General features: G+C 35.3%; 1 protein-coding gene across 1 annotated transcript in view; it reads left to right on the top strand.

The window, feature by feature from the left end:
• Positions 1–10,529, top strand: part of LOC112046945 (hemicentin-2-like) — a 202,424-nt gene extending 191,895 nt beyond the window's left edge. Inside the window, exons 15-19 of the mRNA XM_052888103.1 lie at positions 1,963–2,112; positions 6,242–6,359; positions 7,436–7,566; positions 8,838–8,941; positions 10,309–10,529. Coding sequence (XP_052744063.1) covers positions 1,963–2,112; positions 6,242–6,359; positions 7,436–7,566; positions 8,838–8,941; positions 10,309–10,425 — 620 coding nt within the window. The 3' untranslated portion in view covers positions 10,426–10,529. The remainder of the gene's footprint in view (positions 1–1,962; positions 2,113–6,241; positions 6,360–7,435; positions 7,567–8,837; positions 8,942–10,308) is intronic.
• The last annotated feature ends 5,189 nt before the right edge of the window (positions 10,530–15,718 follow it).

Raw genomic sequence — 15,718 nt, 5'->3', positions numbered from 1 at the left:
TTGCGTAATGACTAGTTGTTTTGTATAATTACGATTAAATTCATGTTATTTTAAATTTTGTATGCGATAATAGTCAATTTAGATAGAGCCGTGAGTGGATATGACCTCTGCCTCCGATTCCGGAGGGTGTGGGCTCGAATCCGGTCCGGGGCATGCACCTCCAACTTTTCAGTTGTGTGCATTTAAAAAAAATAAATATCAAGTGTTCCAAACGGTGAAGGAAAAACATCGTGAGGAAAACCTGCATACCAGAGAATTTTCTTAATTCTCTGCGTGTGTCAAGTCTGCCAATCCGCATTGGGCCAGCGTGGTGGACTATTGGCCTAACCCCTCTCATTCTGAGAGGAGACTCGAGCTCAACAGTGAGCAGTGACTGGGTTGATAACGAATATAAATAGTACAATTTACAATAAAATTAAATTCCATTCCGAATATTGTTTTAGTATCTATTAATTAATTTAAATTATTATGAAACCCATTTGCTAGATACTAGCCAAATTCAATTGTAACCTATTTAGCCAAACTGGATGAAATTAATTTAATTCAAAAATAGTAATTTGAGGTCAATAACTACATTAAAGCATGTGAATTATTTTTATATGCTCGTAGCCTATTACTATTTTTTCTATATAGACAAAGAGCCCACGACAGACAAAAATATATCATTTTGTAAACCAATGTTAGTCTATGATCCTACCATATAACAAGTACTGTAGTCAACTATCTTATAATACGCGTATAAATACGAAATGAAATAAGGCAGGGAGGTAGTTTATAGTTCGAATGTATACGCTAAGACCGGATTTTGCGATAGGAACGAAAAAGGAGGTCTATGGGCGGACGAATTCGCGGGCGCCCGTTAGGAGAATATAAAGTTTATACTTGAATCCAATAATAAACTTCAAATCTTAGTAAAAAACATAACACAAGTTACTTTAAACCAAATGGCAATGTGTTTATTATTGTAAGTGCGTTTCAGGCTACGCGCTACACTGCGCGTAGCAGTTTCGTAGACTAAGTTAGCACTTTAATCTATACTAATACTAATACTAATAATAATACGAATACTAATACTAATATACGAATAATAATATTTATAAATACTAATACTAATCCTAATACTAACATACTAATACTAATATTTATAAAGCTGAAGAATTTGTTTGTTTCATTGAACGCGCTAATCTCAGGAACTACTGAAACGATTTGAAAAATTCTTTCAGTGTTAGATAGCTTATTTATCGAGGAAGGCTATAGGTTAAATATTATCCCCGTTTTCCTACGGGAACGGGAACCACGCGGGTGATACCGGGAGGCGTCTGCTAGTCTCTTATAAATACAAAAATACTGATAACCAACCCACCATGGGATAAACGTTAAAAAAATATTCTCATTTTGTAGGGAAGGAACCCCAAAAACTTTATTTTTTTTTAATTTTCTTTTTACTATTTTGAGGAAGAAATTAATATACATATACCCACGTCAAATTTCATCTTTCTAGTTTTCACAGACTCTGAGTTATCTTACTGACAATTTTTAATTAACAGCGGGATTCGTATGCAATTTTCGATTTCCAACTACGTTTTTTAAGTTGATCGACTATTACGCCTTAAATAGTAAGTAATTGCTAGTTAGCTGTGATAGTTTTTCTTGTAATTTCATTATAAATCCTACTCTCGTGAATTTTTCCAGTATCCATAGACAACCGTTTAGCAAGTAGAAAGTGGGGACACTTGACTCTAAAGTGTTTTTCAGATAGCATGTGACAGTTGCCTTATGACGTTCTTATTACGTACTATTATCGTGAATCGCAGCAAACTTTCACGAGTGAAACGAACTGTCACCGTACCCATCCTATCTGAAAAAAAACTATATTAAAATATTGGTAAAAGATCTATCTTAAGACCTATCTTAAGACCTATCTGATTGATCAAAGTGTTAATCAAACATCTGTCATCCTAGATGGGCTAGCAGTGTTCCTCGTGCCAGCCGACGTGTTATGGACGGGTGGAGGTGCTCTTCGCTTGAGCGTGTACTCCAGGAACGACAAGGGTTCTTCGGAGAAGATCGTCATCCAGGCACTCTCTTACCAGGACCCTGAAAGAAGAACAGGTAAAGTGTAATCGAGCTGCAGGTTAAGTCAGACACTTTTTAACCGAGTTCCAAAAAGGAGGAGGTTGAAGGCGGTGCCAATCCAGTGTCGTGTTTTAATTAAAGCCGTTTCTGAAAGAACCATAGAATCGTAATTTGAACGGCTTGAATTAAAACATTACTGGCTTGGCACCGCCTTCAAAATGATCAGAAGGTAGCACATAGGTAAGATGTTATTTTATGCATTTTAGTTTAGGTTAATTTTTGAGTGACAAGTCGGTTGAACTTTTTTGAATAAAATTTTGTAGCATTAAACTAAAGCCAAACTCGACGAGAATGCTTATCATTTAAGTAGTTAATTTTGATCGATAGGTTAACGTTAACCGGTGGTTTATGGGCGTAATAATTAACCAATTAAACCTCATGATATTACGCTGGCAGTGTGCAATTAAATTGTTGTTTAACCATTATTTATGTCTGCTAGTTATGTTTGTAATCAACGTTTGTATCGCCGGTATATAGGGTAATAGTTATTTATGATAGCGGAACGCGAAGTTGGGAACTGAGGTAAAGTAAATTATTCTCACTATAAAGTTTAGTTATAAAATTGTGACACAGTTACATTGTGGAGTCAGAGACTGTGATAGCTAGATCTACCTCATTTTGTGAACATTGAAATTTTGAAAACATTGAAAGTTTGTGAACATTGAAAGTTTGTCAGATCTGGCTCTTACGAGTTAGCACAGTAGCCAATTATGGAGTTTAGACTATGGTGGTTATACAAGGTTTTACTTAGACTAATTACGTAAAAACCTGCCTAGCTAGACGTTACTTTTCTGTCAAAGTAATGATCAACGATCTATTGCGATTATAAAAACTGTTTCTATAGTATCGATGTTTCATAGTTGTAATCGTGTTCGTGGATAAAAGAGCTCCGTAAACATACATTATTGTGTAGCTGAATGGTGTAAAAAATCATCAACAACTTCTGGTTTAGTATAAGTAGACCTAATCTATGCTCGTTTTCCTCACAAAATGACTATATATGTTATGAAAATACTGGTCCTTATGTAATTAGTCTAGAGGTTGAAGGAAGGTTAACCAGGCCTCCCTTCTAATAAAAGCGGGTATAGGAGGGTTACAGAAACGGAGCTTAGTCCATATGCGGCTCCCAAGCGGGTTGTAGGGCTTAGGATAATGATAAACTCTGTTACTATCAACATCGTTCTGTAACACCAACAGCCTCTCTCTGTGCTGCAAATGACTTCTTGATTTTTTTTAATATAATCTCAGTATTTTACCTCTCCACCGCTTAACTTAAAGATCTTCAGATCTAAATCAAATCAAGCCAAATCATTGTTTATTTGCTAGAATGTGGAACATGGAACGATTTTAAAATTATTGAACTATCTAGACATTGAATTAGTATATATAATAGTTTGCGATTTTTTTTTACAATATTATTCCTAATAACTTATTTACATTTTTATTTACATTTTTGAAGTGACAATTCACAATAAAAATTTCATCATATTTTACTTATTATACCGCAGTATGTTCAATATGTACATTTTATAATATTCTTAATACTTTACATACCTACCAAAGGCACATGGGCTTACCGCTATACCTACAAGATGATAGTAGACTGTATCTACTAGGTTAGAATGATGAATAACTAAGAAACAAATTCATATTCGCATTTACAATATTAAGTAGGTATGGATTAATTACGATATTAAACATGGATTAATTACTATATTAAGTAGAGTTTCCCCGATAACAAATCACTTATGGAGCAATTCTTATTGCTCATTCGTTTCCCTCTATCCGCGTTCGAAGCCCGCTTTATATCATAATAGAACGATAAAGCTTTAGCTGAGTCTCGGCCCTATTTGCCAGTCAGCGCAATGGGGCTAATGAGAAATCAATTTAACGTTCTTCCCCCATATTGCATAATCTAGTTCATATCGGCCGTATTCATTGTATGGGGAACGTATTATGTGTGTATTAATAGCTAATAATGCCTCCTTCCTCGTATGAATTTAACTTGTTTAGTAAAATAGTTTGGGAGGCAGGGGTAGCTAGATCTTTGTCATTTATTGGGGAAAGTTTTGTCAGTTTATTTTCCTACTATAGAAAGGTATAGGTAAGGCTTAGTATGGACTGTGGACCGTGGTGATTTTCAGAGGTAACAGTCTTTTAGGGACCCTCAATCGTCCAAGTACTAATTCTTTTTATATTTTATTGAGAATATTGTGCGAAATTATGTCCCTAGTCAGCAAAAATTTACCCTAGTCAGCATGAGATCTTTCGCTGCGTGCGCTTACAGTTAAAATATTATAGTTAAACCATTGACCTCTTATAATAAAAGGACGCACAATCATGTAGAAAATTTCACTTAAAAACTGGCCAATTTTACTTTGACAGTTTTAGAATTATTGGTAAAGAAAATTATACCTAAAGGCCTTTAAATATAATCCAACTAGCGGACGCCTGCGACTTCGTCCGCGTGAAACTCGATGTAAACTTTCAACTACCCCTACCCAATTCTACCTTACTCTTACCCTACCCTTACCTTTTCCTGAATTTTATTTGCTATAAACCTCACGGAGCCCGAGACCTTTCCAACGAATGCAAAACCGTGGAAATCGGTTCGTGCGTTCTGGAGGTATAGCGTCAGGAAGAAAAACCCGACTTATTTTTATGTAGTAGAGATATTCAATAAAATCCCAAATTAAGAGCAAATTCAACATTAAGGATTGAGTTTAAGGTTGAATTTGCATCTGACTACTTGAATTGAGTGCCAAGAAGTTGTGTTTGTCACTCATTGAGTGGGGACGTTTTTTGTGCATCCACTTTTAATAGGAGATCGATGTGTTAAATAGATAAAATGCAAAAATATGGATAACTGAATTGTCCTTTTAAATATTCTGCAATTAATTTGCCAATGATGTTGCTATCTGCTATTACGTACTGTTTTAAGAGTAATCTAGTTCATATGTTAAAACTTCCTACCTCGCAAAAGCCATCATGGTCCAACCTCTATAATTGCCTACCATACGTACCTATAGGTAGAAGCATTTACTGAAATATTTCTGCTTTTCAAAATGGTGTAAGTGTGACCACTCCAGGCCATTAGTCCATAACAATTTATTCTTGTATTGTTATGTTACCCTAGTACATTGCATGGACTATCGAATATTTCTATTGAATATTTTCGGATCCAATTTATTTGGTATTGTATTCTAAAATTAGTTAGATTTCATCGTTATTAATGGTACTCCAAAGGCCGATTTTATTTTTAGCTCAGTTGTCAATTTTATAACAATAAACGCATCGATAAATATCTTTTATTTTTATAAACTGTGATGGTTTGTGGTGATCAGATAAAATATAATTTTTATGTGGTTTAGATATTACATTTTGGGAAGTCTGTTTTTTTATTGTTTACAAGTTAGCCCTCGACTCTTAGACAATCTCACCTGATGGTAAGTGATGATGTAGTCTGAAATGGAAACGGGCTAACTTGTTAGGAGGAGGATGAAAATCTACACCCCTTTTGGGTTTCTACAAGGTATCGTACTGGAACGCTAAATCGCTTGCCGGTACGTCGTTACTGGTAGGGTGGTAACTAGCTACGGCCGAAGCCTCCTGCTACCAGCCAGACCTGGACCAATTAAGAAAATCTCAATCTTGGCCGGGGATCGAATCTAGGACCTCCGTTTTGTAAATCCAACGCGCATATCACTGCGCCACGGAGGCTTATTTAGCGTTGGATTTATTGGCTGGCCCAATGCGGATTGACACACTTCACACACGTAGAGAATGAAGAAAATTTTCAGGTATGCAGGTTTCCTCACGATTTTTTTTCACCGTTTGAGACACGTGATATTTAATTTCTTAAAATGCACATACCTAACTGAAAAGTTGGAGGTGCATGCCCCGGGCCGGATTCGAACCTACACCCTCCGAATCACTGTTTGAGACACGTGGTATTTAATTTCTTAAAATGCACACAACTGAAAAGTTGGAGGTCCCCGAACCCACGCCCTCCGGAATTGGAGGTAGAGGTCATATCCACTGGGCTATCACGGCTCTTTGTTTGTTTTTAATAACAGTTTGGCTTATTTTTTCTTTATTTTCTCAGATGGGAGCCATAACCTGATGGCGGGCATGTCGAGTGCAGCGTTCTGGGCGATCGTGTTGACAATTTCTCTTTGTATGAGCATAGCTTTGATGACGGCGCTAGTTTTGAGAAGAAGGAGGTGAGACATTAACTGAATCTCTGTCATCATCATCATTCAAGGGGTGTGGATTTTCATCCTCCTCCTAACAAGTTAGCCCGCTTCCATTATAGACTGCATCATCACTTACCATCAGGTGAGATTGTAGTCAAGGGCTAACTTGTAAAAAATAAAAAAAAAAAAAAATTATATGATGTAGCTCTGTTACCATCATGATATAGCCGGTGACACATTGCCTATTTTCAAAAATAAACTAGAAAAATAATTTTTAGCCCAGTACAAAAGGGATAACTCTTAAATGTTTTTTTTTATTTTTAGTTTATACTGTGTTTTTATGTTTATTTTATTTTAGTTTAATTCTGTTCATAATGTAATTGTGTGATAGATCTATATCTATATTTATAAACGCAAATCTAAATCAGTTTTTTCCCTAATTAGTCTTTTAATGTATCTATTCGAGTAAATTACGCCTCCGTGGCATGTTGAGGTAACCTATAAGTGGGTCTATGACACAACAACTCGACTAATCCATGTTTTGTAAAACTCAATTTTAATTGTCATAACCTATAAAAAAAAAAAAAAATTATTTGCTGAGCAACAATCGATGCTGGTTTATGTATCCTTATAGGACCTTTAAACTTCATAACTGTTGAGTTTTCTGCATCCCACGGATACCTGTTTTCTGCTTGATGTCATCGATCTTCCTATATTCCGAGAGCTGGTCGACATTTTTCGGTAGGTATTTGATACAACCTCATTCTCTTATAAAAAAAGTAATTTTATACAAATTAACATTACTCGTATCATCATAAAATCCGATATAAATAAAATGAAAATATTCTGAAATCCTGGGTTAGTTTTTTAGGATTTAGTTGGTAATTATTAATTTTATTTGTAACTGTTGGACGTCCCGCGGTTTCACCCTTTTAGTTCCCGTTCCCGTGGATAAATAAAGATAAAACATAGCATACTTGTTGATAATGTAGCATTCCATTGGTGAAAGAATTGTTAAAATCGGCCTAGTACTCTATCCATGAAAACATAAAAACCAACACACTGCATTTAAAATACAAATATCCATTCTTTTGTCCCAACAGAACCCGATCAACAAGCAAACAGCACGCGTCCGAGCTGCAGTTGAACGCGGGCGACGGACAGTACGTCGTTGCCTACACGCTCAAGCCGCACAAGCAAGCGCAGCCGGACATTGTACTGAACCCTCCGCCTGGTATGTCTTTTTATGGAGTTGCATCGCACCCAAAATAACCAACTACATTGTCTGCCGTTTTTTGTACTCACACATCGAAAATATATTTTGTGTCCTTATACTACACACAAATAAATTTAATTCGCAATACAAAAAGCTATACATAGACCAATAAACACGATCAATGTTTTGCTGTTCCGGCTGATGAATCGATTCTTTTTACATATTGTTTTTATTACAGATTTGATATAGATAAGTTGGAAATACATATCTAAATGTACCTTCATCTTTTTGTAAACTACACGTTTGATTAGCTATTCAACTATATATATACACAAACCGGCTGTTTAGGGAGCTCTTTACACGACCAAAACGATTACATCAATGAAACATCAATTCTTACAGAAACAGTTTTCATAAATTCGTTAGATCGTTGATCTTATACTTTGACAGAAGGGTAAAATCGAGCGAGGCAGCTCCCTATATAATTCGTTTGAGTTTTATACTGCCTCGTTGGCCTAGTGGTTAGTCTATGTGGCTTTTAATTACTAGACCCTGGGTTGGGCTATGAAGTAATGTTCTTCCAAGAAATGTTTAGTAAAATCTTGCAACCCGTTGTAGGAAAGTGGTGATTGTAATGGTGTTACACCCAGTGCCTCAAAAATCACGGTAAGCCGTCAAACTCGGTCATTTATCACTAGCATTAAAGTCAAAGTCAAGAGTTCAAGTCTAAATTAATTGATTTTTAGTCTTAGATTATTTTTGAAACGCCAAGTCATGTTACTACTTAATGGATGGCAGTTAAAATCAAAAGTTTAATACTGAGCCTAAATAATATTTTAAAAAAAGACTTCAAAATACCTTATGTCTCTGGTTTTTGTGTAGAACCCAAATTACACAATTTTAAACGTCCTTTGATACATTTAGAAATGAAGCAATTAATAAACCTAGTAAAGAATAAAGTCTAAAGTTTACTATTACCCAAATCGTATAAAAAAACTAAACTTACGTACTCATACAATGTAGTTCAAAAGAAAATAACAGAATACTATTCTATATATTTTTTAAAAAAGTTCATGCATTGTTAAACACTGAGAAAAACCCTGTCCACTGACTCCCGGCCTATTTAATCCGCTGCAAACTGACTGTAACTAAAAATTTAATAAAGTCAATACAAAGTTTGACTGAAACTCAACTGAAATGCATTTTCGCAGCATTTTAAAAAAATATAAAAGCGTTCGCAGAACTGAATGAATGTAAAAAACGTTTAAAAAATATCAATACGCTTTTAGACGGGAGCCCTCCAGCGAAAAGAGCGGGGCCTGTCAAAAATGGGCCTCTTCACACAAGTGACGAGTGGTCGGACGAGCGGCGAGCTAGTATAGTGGATAAAGTGGTACGTGTTTTTTTTTTAATTCTAGTCTGTCTCTTAGTTGATTTTTGTCTATTTTATTTATTCTAGCTTGTCTTTTATTTCTGTTTTTGTTTGTAGGCTTAGTTTTAGTTAATTCAATAGCGCGTAATATCGTATGGGATCGAAACTAGTCGGGCATATTCCGACCTAATGTCACGTGAGTTCTAGCCGTATTTCATAATCAATTAATAATTCAAAAGCATTTGTATTTTAAAGTATAACTTCTAAGGGGGAAATAAAATAATAATTAACAATCGAAAAGATTGGGGTCTATTGGGGGGTGGGCTATATTTTATCCGTGTATTCAATAACTGTAGGGCCTGTACGTATTTTTTTTAAATTCTAGTCTCTTAGTTTTATTTTGTCTATTTATTTCCATTTTGTATTCAAGTTGTAGTTAATTGGTGTTTTAGTTTTACTTTTTTTTAGTAGCATTTTGTTTGATTTATAAAGTTTAACGTAGTAGTAATCTACACTATATATAACGAATAAACTCAAAAACTATAACTGGTCCTATTTGAAAAATTCTTTCAACAATACAAAGCTATATCATCAGGGGGTAACTGTTATATTTTATCCCTGTATTCAAAAATAGTGCGGCCTGTCAAAAATGGGTCTCTTCACACAATTGACGAGTGGTCCGAGGAGTGGCGAGCTAATGTAGTGGTTAAAGTGGTACATGTTTTTTTTAATTCTGGTCTGGTTCTTAGTTGAATTTTGTCTATTTCTTTTCATTATTTCGTTTGTGATTTGGCGTTAGTTTGTCTTTCAGCATATTTTTTTAGATTTTTAAGGTATAACGTCAAATATCACTAGAAGCGCGGAAAATACTGACAGAGCACGGCTGGGCGTCAATGAAATGTCCATTTTAGTTTTGCACAGTAATGTGAAGATATAGTATCTACTTAGTTTTATTTGTAATTTTTTTCCAGTTGTTAATTAAAGTTGTGTTTCGTTTTTTAGTTTAATTTTTGTTTGTCTTTCATTAGTATTTACTTTTTTTGGTATAATTTCTAAGGTAGATAAAGTTACTAATAAGACCTCTTCACACAAGGGGCGATTGGTCTGACGAGCGGCGAGTTAGTATCTATACAAATATTATAAATCTGTAGAGTTTGTTTGTTTGTTTGATTGTTTGATTGATTGAACGCGCTAATCTCAGGAACTACTGGTCCGATTTTAAAAATTCTTTCAGTGTTAGATAGCCCATTTATCGAGGAAGGCTTATTATCCCTGTATTAATCCTCCTTATCAGCTAGTAATATATATAGTAGTAGTATATATATACCCTACCCCTACCCTACAATGTGTTTACAGGTAAGTTAATTAATCTCTTCTCTTCTTTGCAGTCAATATCATCAACAAGTAACATCTCAAGTAAGCCAATAACAGTGAGTACTACCGCGTTAAGTAGAAGAGAACACCTCATAGCTGAGGAGATTCCTGGACCAGAGAGTTGTGTATAGAATAGTTAGTTAAATTTCGGGTTACGTCACAGAGTAATGTGGCAATATCCACCGTGAAGCGAAGCATTTGAACAAAAAAAGAAACATACATACAGCCGAACGTAGAACCTTTTTGGAAGTCGCTTAAAAATAGTTTTACTTTGCCAAATTCTATGGGAATAAGTTTATTTTGTTTCTCCGCAAAAATTTAACTAATCATTGCAATGCATTGTTTTCTTGTAGTGCAATATTTTTTCATGTAAAATACAAGTTGTTTTTTCAATATTCAATGTTCTAATGGAAGCTAGGCAAGTCTTGGCTATTAGATTGGACCGATTTTTATGTATTTCAAAATTAATCTAAGCTTAAGTAGGCTTAAGATTGTTTTTCTGAAAACGGTCGTAAAAAAATATTTTCTTAGAGAAAACAACGAAAATGCATACGAATTCGCAGGCTTCACTACTAGTGTATAGAACTCCTATTTACCTACATAAGTCTGTAAATAATAAATCATGCTAATTCAGCGGATGTAGCTTAGCTTCACTTACGGTGGATACTGTGTACAAAAGCGGTATAACGCGACAAGGCAAAGATAAAAATTAAAAAAAAAAAAACAAAGTTTGATTTAAAACCAAATTTGTGAAAAAAAAACATTTATAAGCTTTTAACTGACAATACTGTTTGTTTGTTAATTTGGGAATGCATGGAATTAGCAATGTAAAAAAAGGTGTCTGATCTATTAAAAAGCCGGTATGTTAGGTAATTCTTATTATAGTGTTGGTATTGTTTGTTGCTTCGATTCGATCATGTAGTTATCATCACTAAAGAACAGCAGGGTTATTGTGTAACTCAGTGTACCACTCAAGTAATCAGTCACTACATCGTTTTTCATCGTATTTTTGTTTTTGCAATCATCTAACATTGTGTTTTCAACGAAATGACACACTAAACGTCATTTTACGTAATATTTGTCTAATAGTGGTATAGCAGGTAACGTAATTTTAACGAAAATTTACGTAATTTTGTTGAAGTATTCATGTTAGACGATTGTTAAAACAAAACATCTTGCCACTTGATGTAAAATTACATATTCAAGGTGATTTCATAGAAATAACTATAGTGGATGATCACAAAAACGAAAATATGGCAAAAATCGATGTAGTGACTCATTGTTTGAATGGTACACTGAGAAACATAATAAGGCTGTAGGTTATCTTGTCCATTTGCCTGTATCTTTTTACATTAATGACACGAGTTATAGACAATTTGAAACACGAAAATCTGAACTATACTGATATTGTATGAAAAATTATGCATTGAATGTCGTTGTAAATAATAAATGTATTATCAAATTGTCGCGTTACGCCGCCAGTGTGAAGAGACCCTTAGAAGAATTTAGGAGAATTTTTTTAAATAGTTTTAAGAATAAATTCTATGTATTGACTGTGAATATTGTGATAAAATTGTTGTAAATAATGTAAATGATGGAAGAGAATAAAAATTGATTTGATTTGCTTTTAATTTTTTTATTTACCTAATTCATCTTCGAGTAGGTAATTTATAACAAATATTAGTAGTATTATTTAATAGGTCAAACAAATTTCGTAAATATAACAGTCAGTTCAAAACTAGGTAAACCAGTAGCTGTTTTCTTTACTTAAGAGTGAAAAAATCACTAACTTTTGTCAACAATTAACTGACTTTGGTCAACAATTAATTTATAAATAAATATATTTTTGCTTTCCTCAGTTATTAAACGTTTTTTTGTTTTATATTGCTAGTATAAAACAAAATCTGATATAGTAACTTTTAATTAAGGCCATGTACATAAAGACATTTAATAGCCAAAAAGTTATAAGTATTTTAATTTTCAAAAACTTTAAATGTTAATAAAACAGTGATTTTCGAGTTAATGACTTTTCGCTCTACAGGGACGGTATGAACTTCTATCTATGCTAATATTATAAAGCTGAAGAGTTTGTTTATTCGTTTGTTTGTTTGATTGAACGCGCTAATCTCAGGAAATACTGGTCCGATTTGAAAAATTAATTCAGTGTTAGATAGCCCATTTATCATGGAATGCTATAGGCTATATGTTATCCCCATATTCCTACGGGAACGTAAACCACGTGGGTAAAACCGCGCGGCATCAGCTAGTGTACAATATAGTTTGTAATTGTACCTAAGTGTGCATAACAGTTTAATGCATCTAGGCTAATCGCCGTCATAAGTTATGCAGGCTGCCCTAAGGGAGGGACCGAAAGCGCTATAACGGCTTGCCTAATCCCAGACCAGTTAAACAATTACCACCACTCCAAAGCTCATAATCAATTTACGTAGGGGGAAACTTGGTTTTTTAATAAACACCCAAGGCTTTGTGCTTGCATTAACAATGCTCTATAATCGAATTTGCGGCACTATTAACTATTCATTTGTAGTAGAACTCTTCCGCAAGATAAAAAAAGAAAGAAACTAAACAAACGAACGAAGTAAGGTAAGCAATATAGCTTTGACTATGAAAGATATCGCAGAACTTAGCTCTTATATTATACCTACTTAGCAGGAGATGTCAAGTTTTTTAATAGTCCGACGTCTAGGTTCGAAAGAAATATTAATTAAAATAAGATTTTTTAAAATTGAGCCATAATAACCCAGTGTATATGACATCTGCCTCCTATTTTGGAAGGTGTGGGTTCGAATCTGGTGCATGCAACTCCAACTTTTTAGTTGTGTGCATTTCAAGAAATTAACGTGTCATATACGGTGAAGGATAAACATTGTGAGGAAACCTGCATACCAGAATTTTTTCTTAATTCTCTGCGTGTGTAAAGGCTGCCAATCCACATTGGGCCAGCGTGGTGCGCAATGACCTAACCCCTCTCATCTCAGCAGTGAGCCGAATATGGGTTCATAATGATAAGATTTAGGGTCTAAAGCCACTATCAAGCCCATAATCATACATATGGTAGGAACACTGACGAACTTTCAGCTCTTATTAAATGACGAAGAATTGGCATCACAATACTATGTACCTCAGGTTGATTGATTATTATCACTGGTAGACCTAAATAGCACGCAATGACAACGAGATATATTGAATATATTCTATCGTCTCTCTGTATCGTCCCATTTGATCAAGTTCTAATAAAATCACTTCCTATACACACTTATAGAGAGACTTGTGTGTGAAGAAAGATTGAAGGCACAAGAACACGTGGCAAGTCACTGTTTTCACTTGGTCAGTCCAGCGCAAACCTCCCTCCATGTTTCGCTTCACAACTGTGTTAGGAGAACTACACTACGGGAGAAATAACGACGGATAGTAAGGCCACTACACCTAACCACGACCATGACCAAGAGTGTAGCGAGAAAGTAGAAGAATTCACACTCAGCCTCATCTCGCTATATTTCGGCTTCCAAAGTTATTTTTTTAATATTTTTTTTTATTCTTTACATGTTAGCCCTTGACTACAATCTCACCTGATGGTAAGAGATGCAGTCTAAGATGGAAGCGGGCTAACTTTTTAGGAGAAGGATGAAAATCCACACCCCTTTCGGTTTCTACACGGCATCGTACCGGAACGCTAAATCGCTCGGCGGTACGTCTTTGCCGGTAGGGTGGTAACTAGCCACGGCTGAAGCCTCCCACCAGCCAGACCTGGACAAATTAAGAAAATCTCAATCTGCCCAGCCGGGGATCGAACCCATGACCTCCGTCTTGTAAATCCACCGCGCAAACCACTGCGCCACGGAGGCCGTCAAAATTTACTATAGTAATTTACTATAGTAACAATAGCCACGAGAGTGTGACATATATTTTTAATGAAGTATATATATTTAGACGCTCCGTAGCGCAGTGGCATGCGCGGTGGATTTAATGACGGATTCGGGTTCGATCCCCGGCCGGGCCGATTGATGTTTTCTTAATTGGTCCAGGTCTGGCTGGTGGGAGGCTTCGGCCGTGGCTAGTTACCGACAAAGACGTATCGCCAAGTGATTTAGCGTTCCGGTACGATGTCGTGTAGAAACCGAAAAGAGCGTGGACTTTCATCCTCCTCCTAACAAGTTAGCCCGCTTCCATCATAGATTACATCATCACTTACCATCAGGTGAGATTGTAGTCAAGGGCTAACTTGTAAAGAATATATAAAAAAAAAAAAAGAGTGTAGCGAGAAAGTAGAAGAATTCACACTCAGCCTCATCTCGCTATATTTTCGGCTTCCAAAGTAATTTACTATAGTAACAATAGTCACGAGAGAGTGACATATATTTTTAATGAAGTAAACTCCCGTAACAGTGACACTCGTGTGTACACATTTGTAAGTTTTAGTGACGCACTCAAAAGAATTTCCTCTCTCCGAATGAGCCCCACATTCCCGGGCGTTTGCTCGTTTGGCTCGTAATTTTTCATTGAGCCCGAGTCTCGGAAAGCCCCCAATTAAGTTTCTCTTTAACGTCGGCCCCTTGAAAGAGGAGAGAAATGAACAACACTGGGGAAGGACAGTCGCTGTTATACTGCGTATGTCGCAATGTTTATGTAGTCGTTGCGAATGGAATGTAGAGAGATCAAAACGTTTGTCGGCTTTATGCTCTATTTGTGAGATGGTGAAAGTTACAAGCAATGTTTATTATGGGCTTCTTAAGCGACTTGTAAACGATCAAACTTTTTGTCAAATTAAACGAGTATTTGATTTGATAGCCTAGTGGATATGATCTTTAACTTCGATTCGGAAAGCATAGATTGGAATACGTTTTGGGTTATGTACCTCCGCAACTTTTCAGTTATGTGCATTTTAAGAAATTAAATATCACGTAATTTAAATGGAGAAGGAATAAGGTTCATGAGAAACCCTGTGTACCAGAGAATTTTCTTAATTCTCTATGTGCATGAAGTCTGCCAATCCGCTTTTGACAGTGAACCGATTATGGGTTGTTATTATACTACTACTACCACTACTAAACGTGTATTTGACAAACTCGTTTCATTTGACAAAAAGAGCAAACAACTTGTCAAACTTGATTTTTCATAGATTTATGATTGACAAATATTTCAAGCAATATCAAATTAAGATTTCACAAAACAAAACTGCAAATTATAACAAAAAGCAAATTTGTCAAACATGTTTTGATCGTTTGTTCAAAGAACTTTCTTGATTCGATTTATTACATTTGTGATCATCTACTTATGATGAAAAGAATCGTACTAGACCTCATCATTGCTTTCTATCAGGCATGATTGTATTAATATCTATATAACTATAAAATAGGTATAACGTAGGTTATCACAAATATTAAGACATGTCGTGCTCATAGG

The sequence above is a fragment of the Bicyclus anynana genome, chromosome 21 (assembly GCF_947172395.1).
Source record: "Bicyclus anynana chromosome 21, ilBicAnyn1.1, whole genome shotgun sequence".
Taxonomy (NCBI): Eukaryota; Metazoa; Arthropoda; class Insecta; order Lepidoptera; family Nymphalidae; genus Bicyclus; species Bicyclus anynana.
This window is presented reverse-complemented; position numbering and strand designations above follow the sequence as displayed.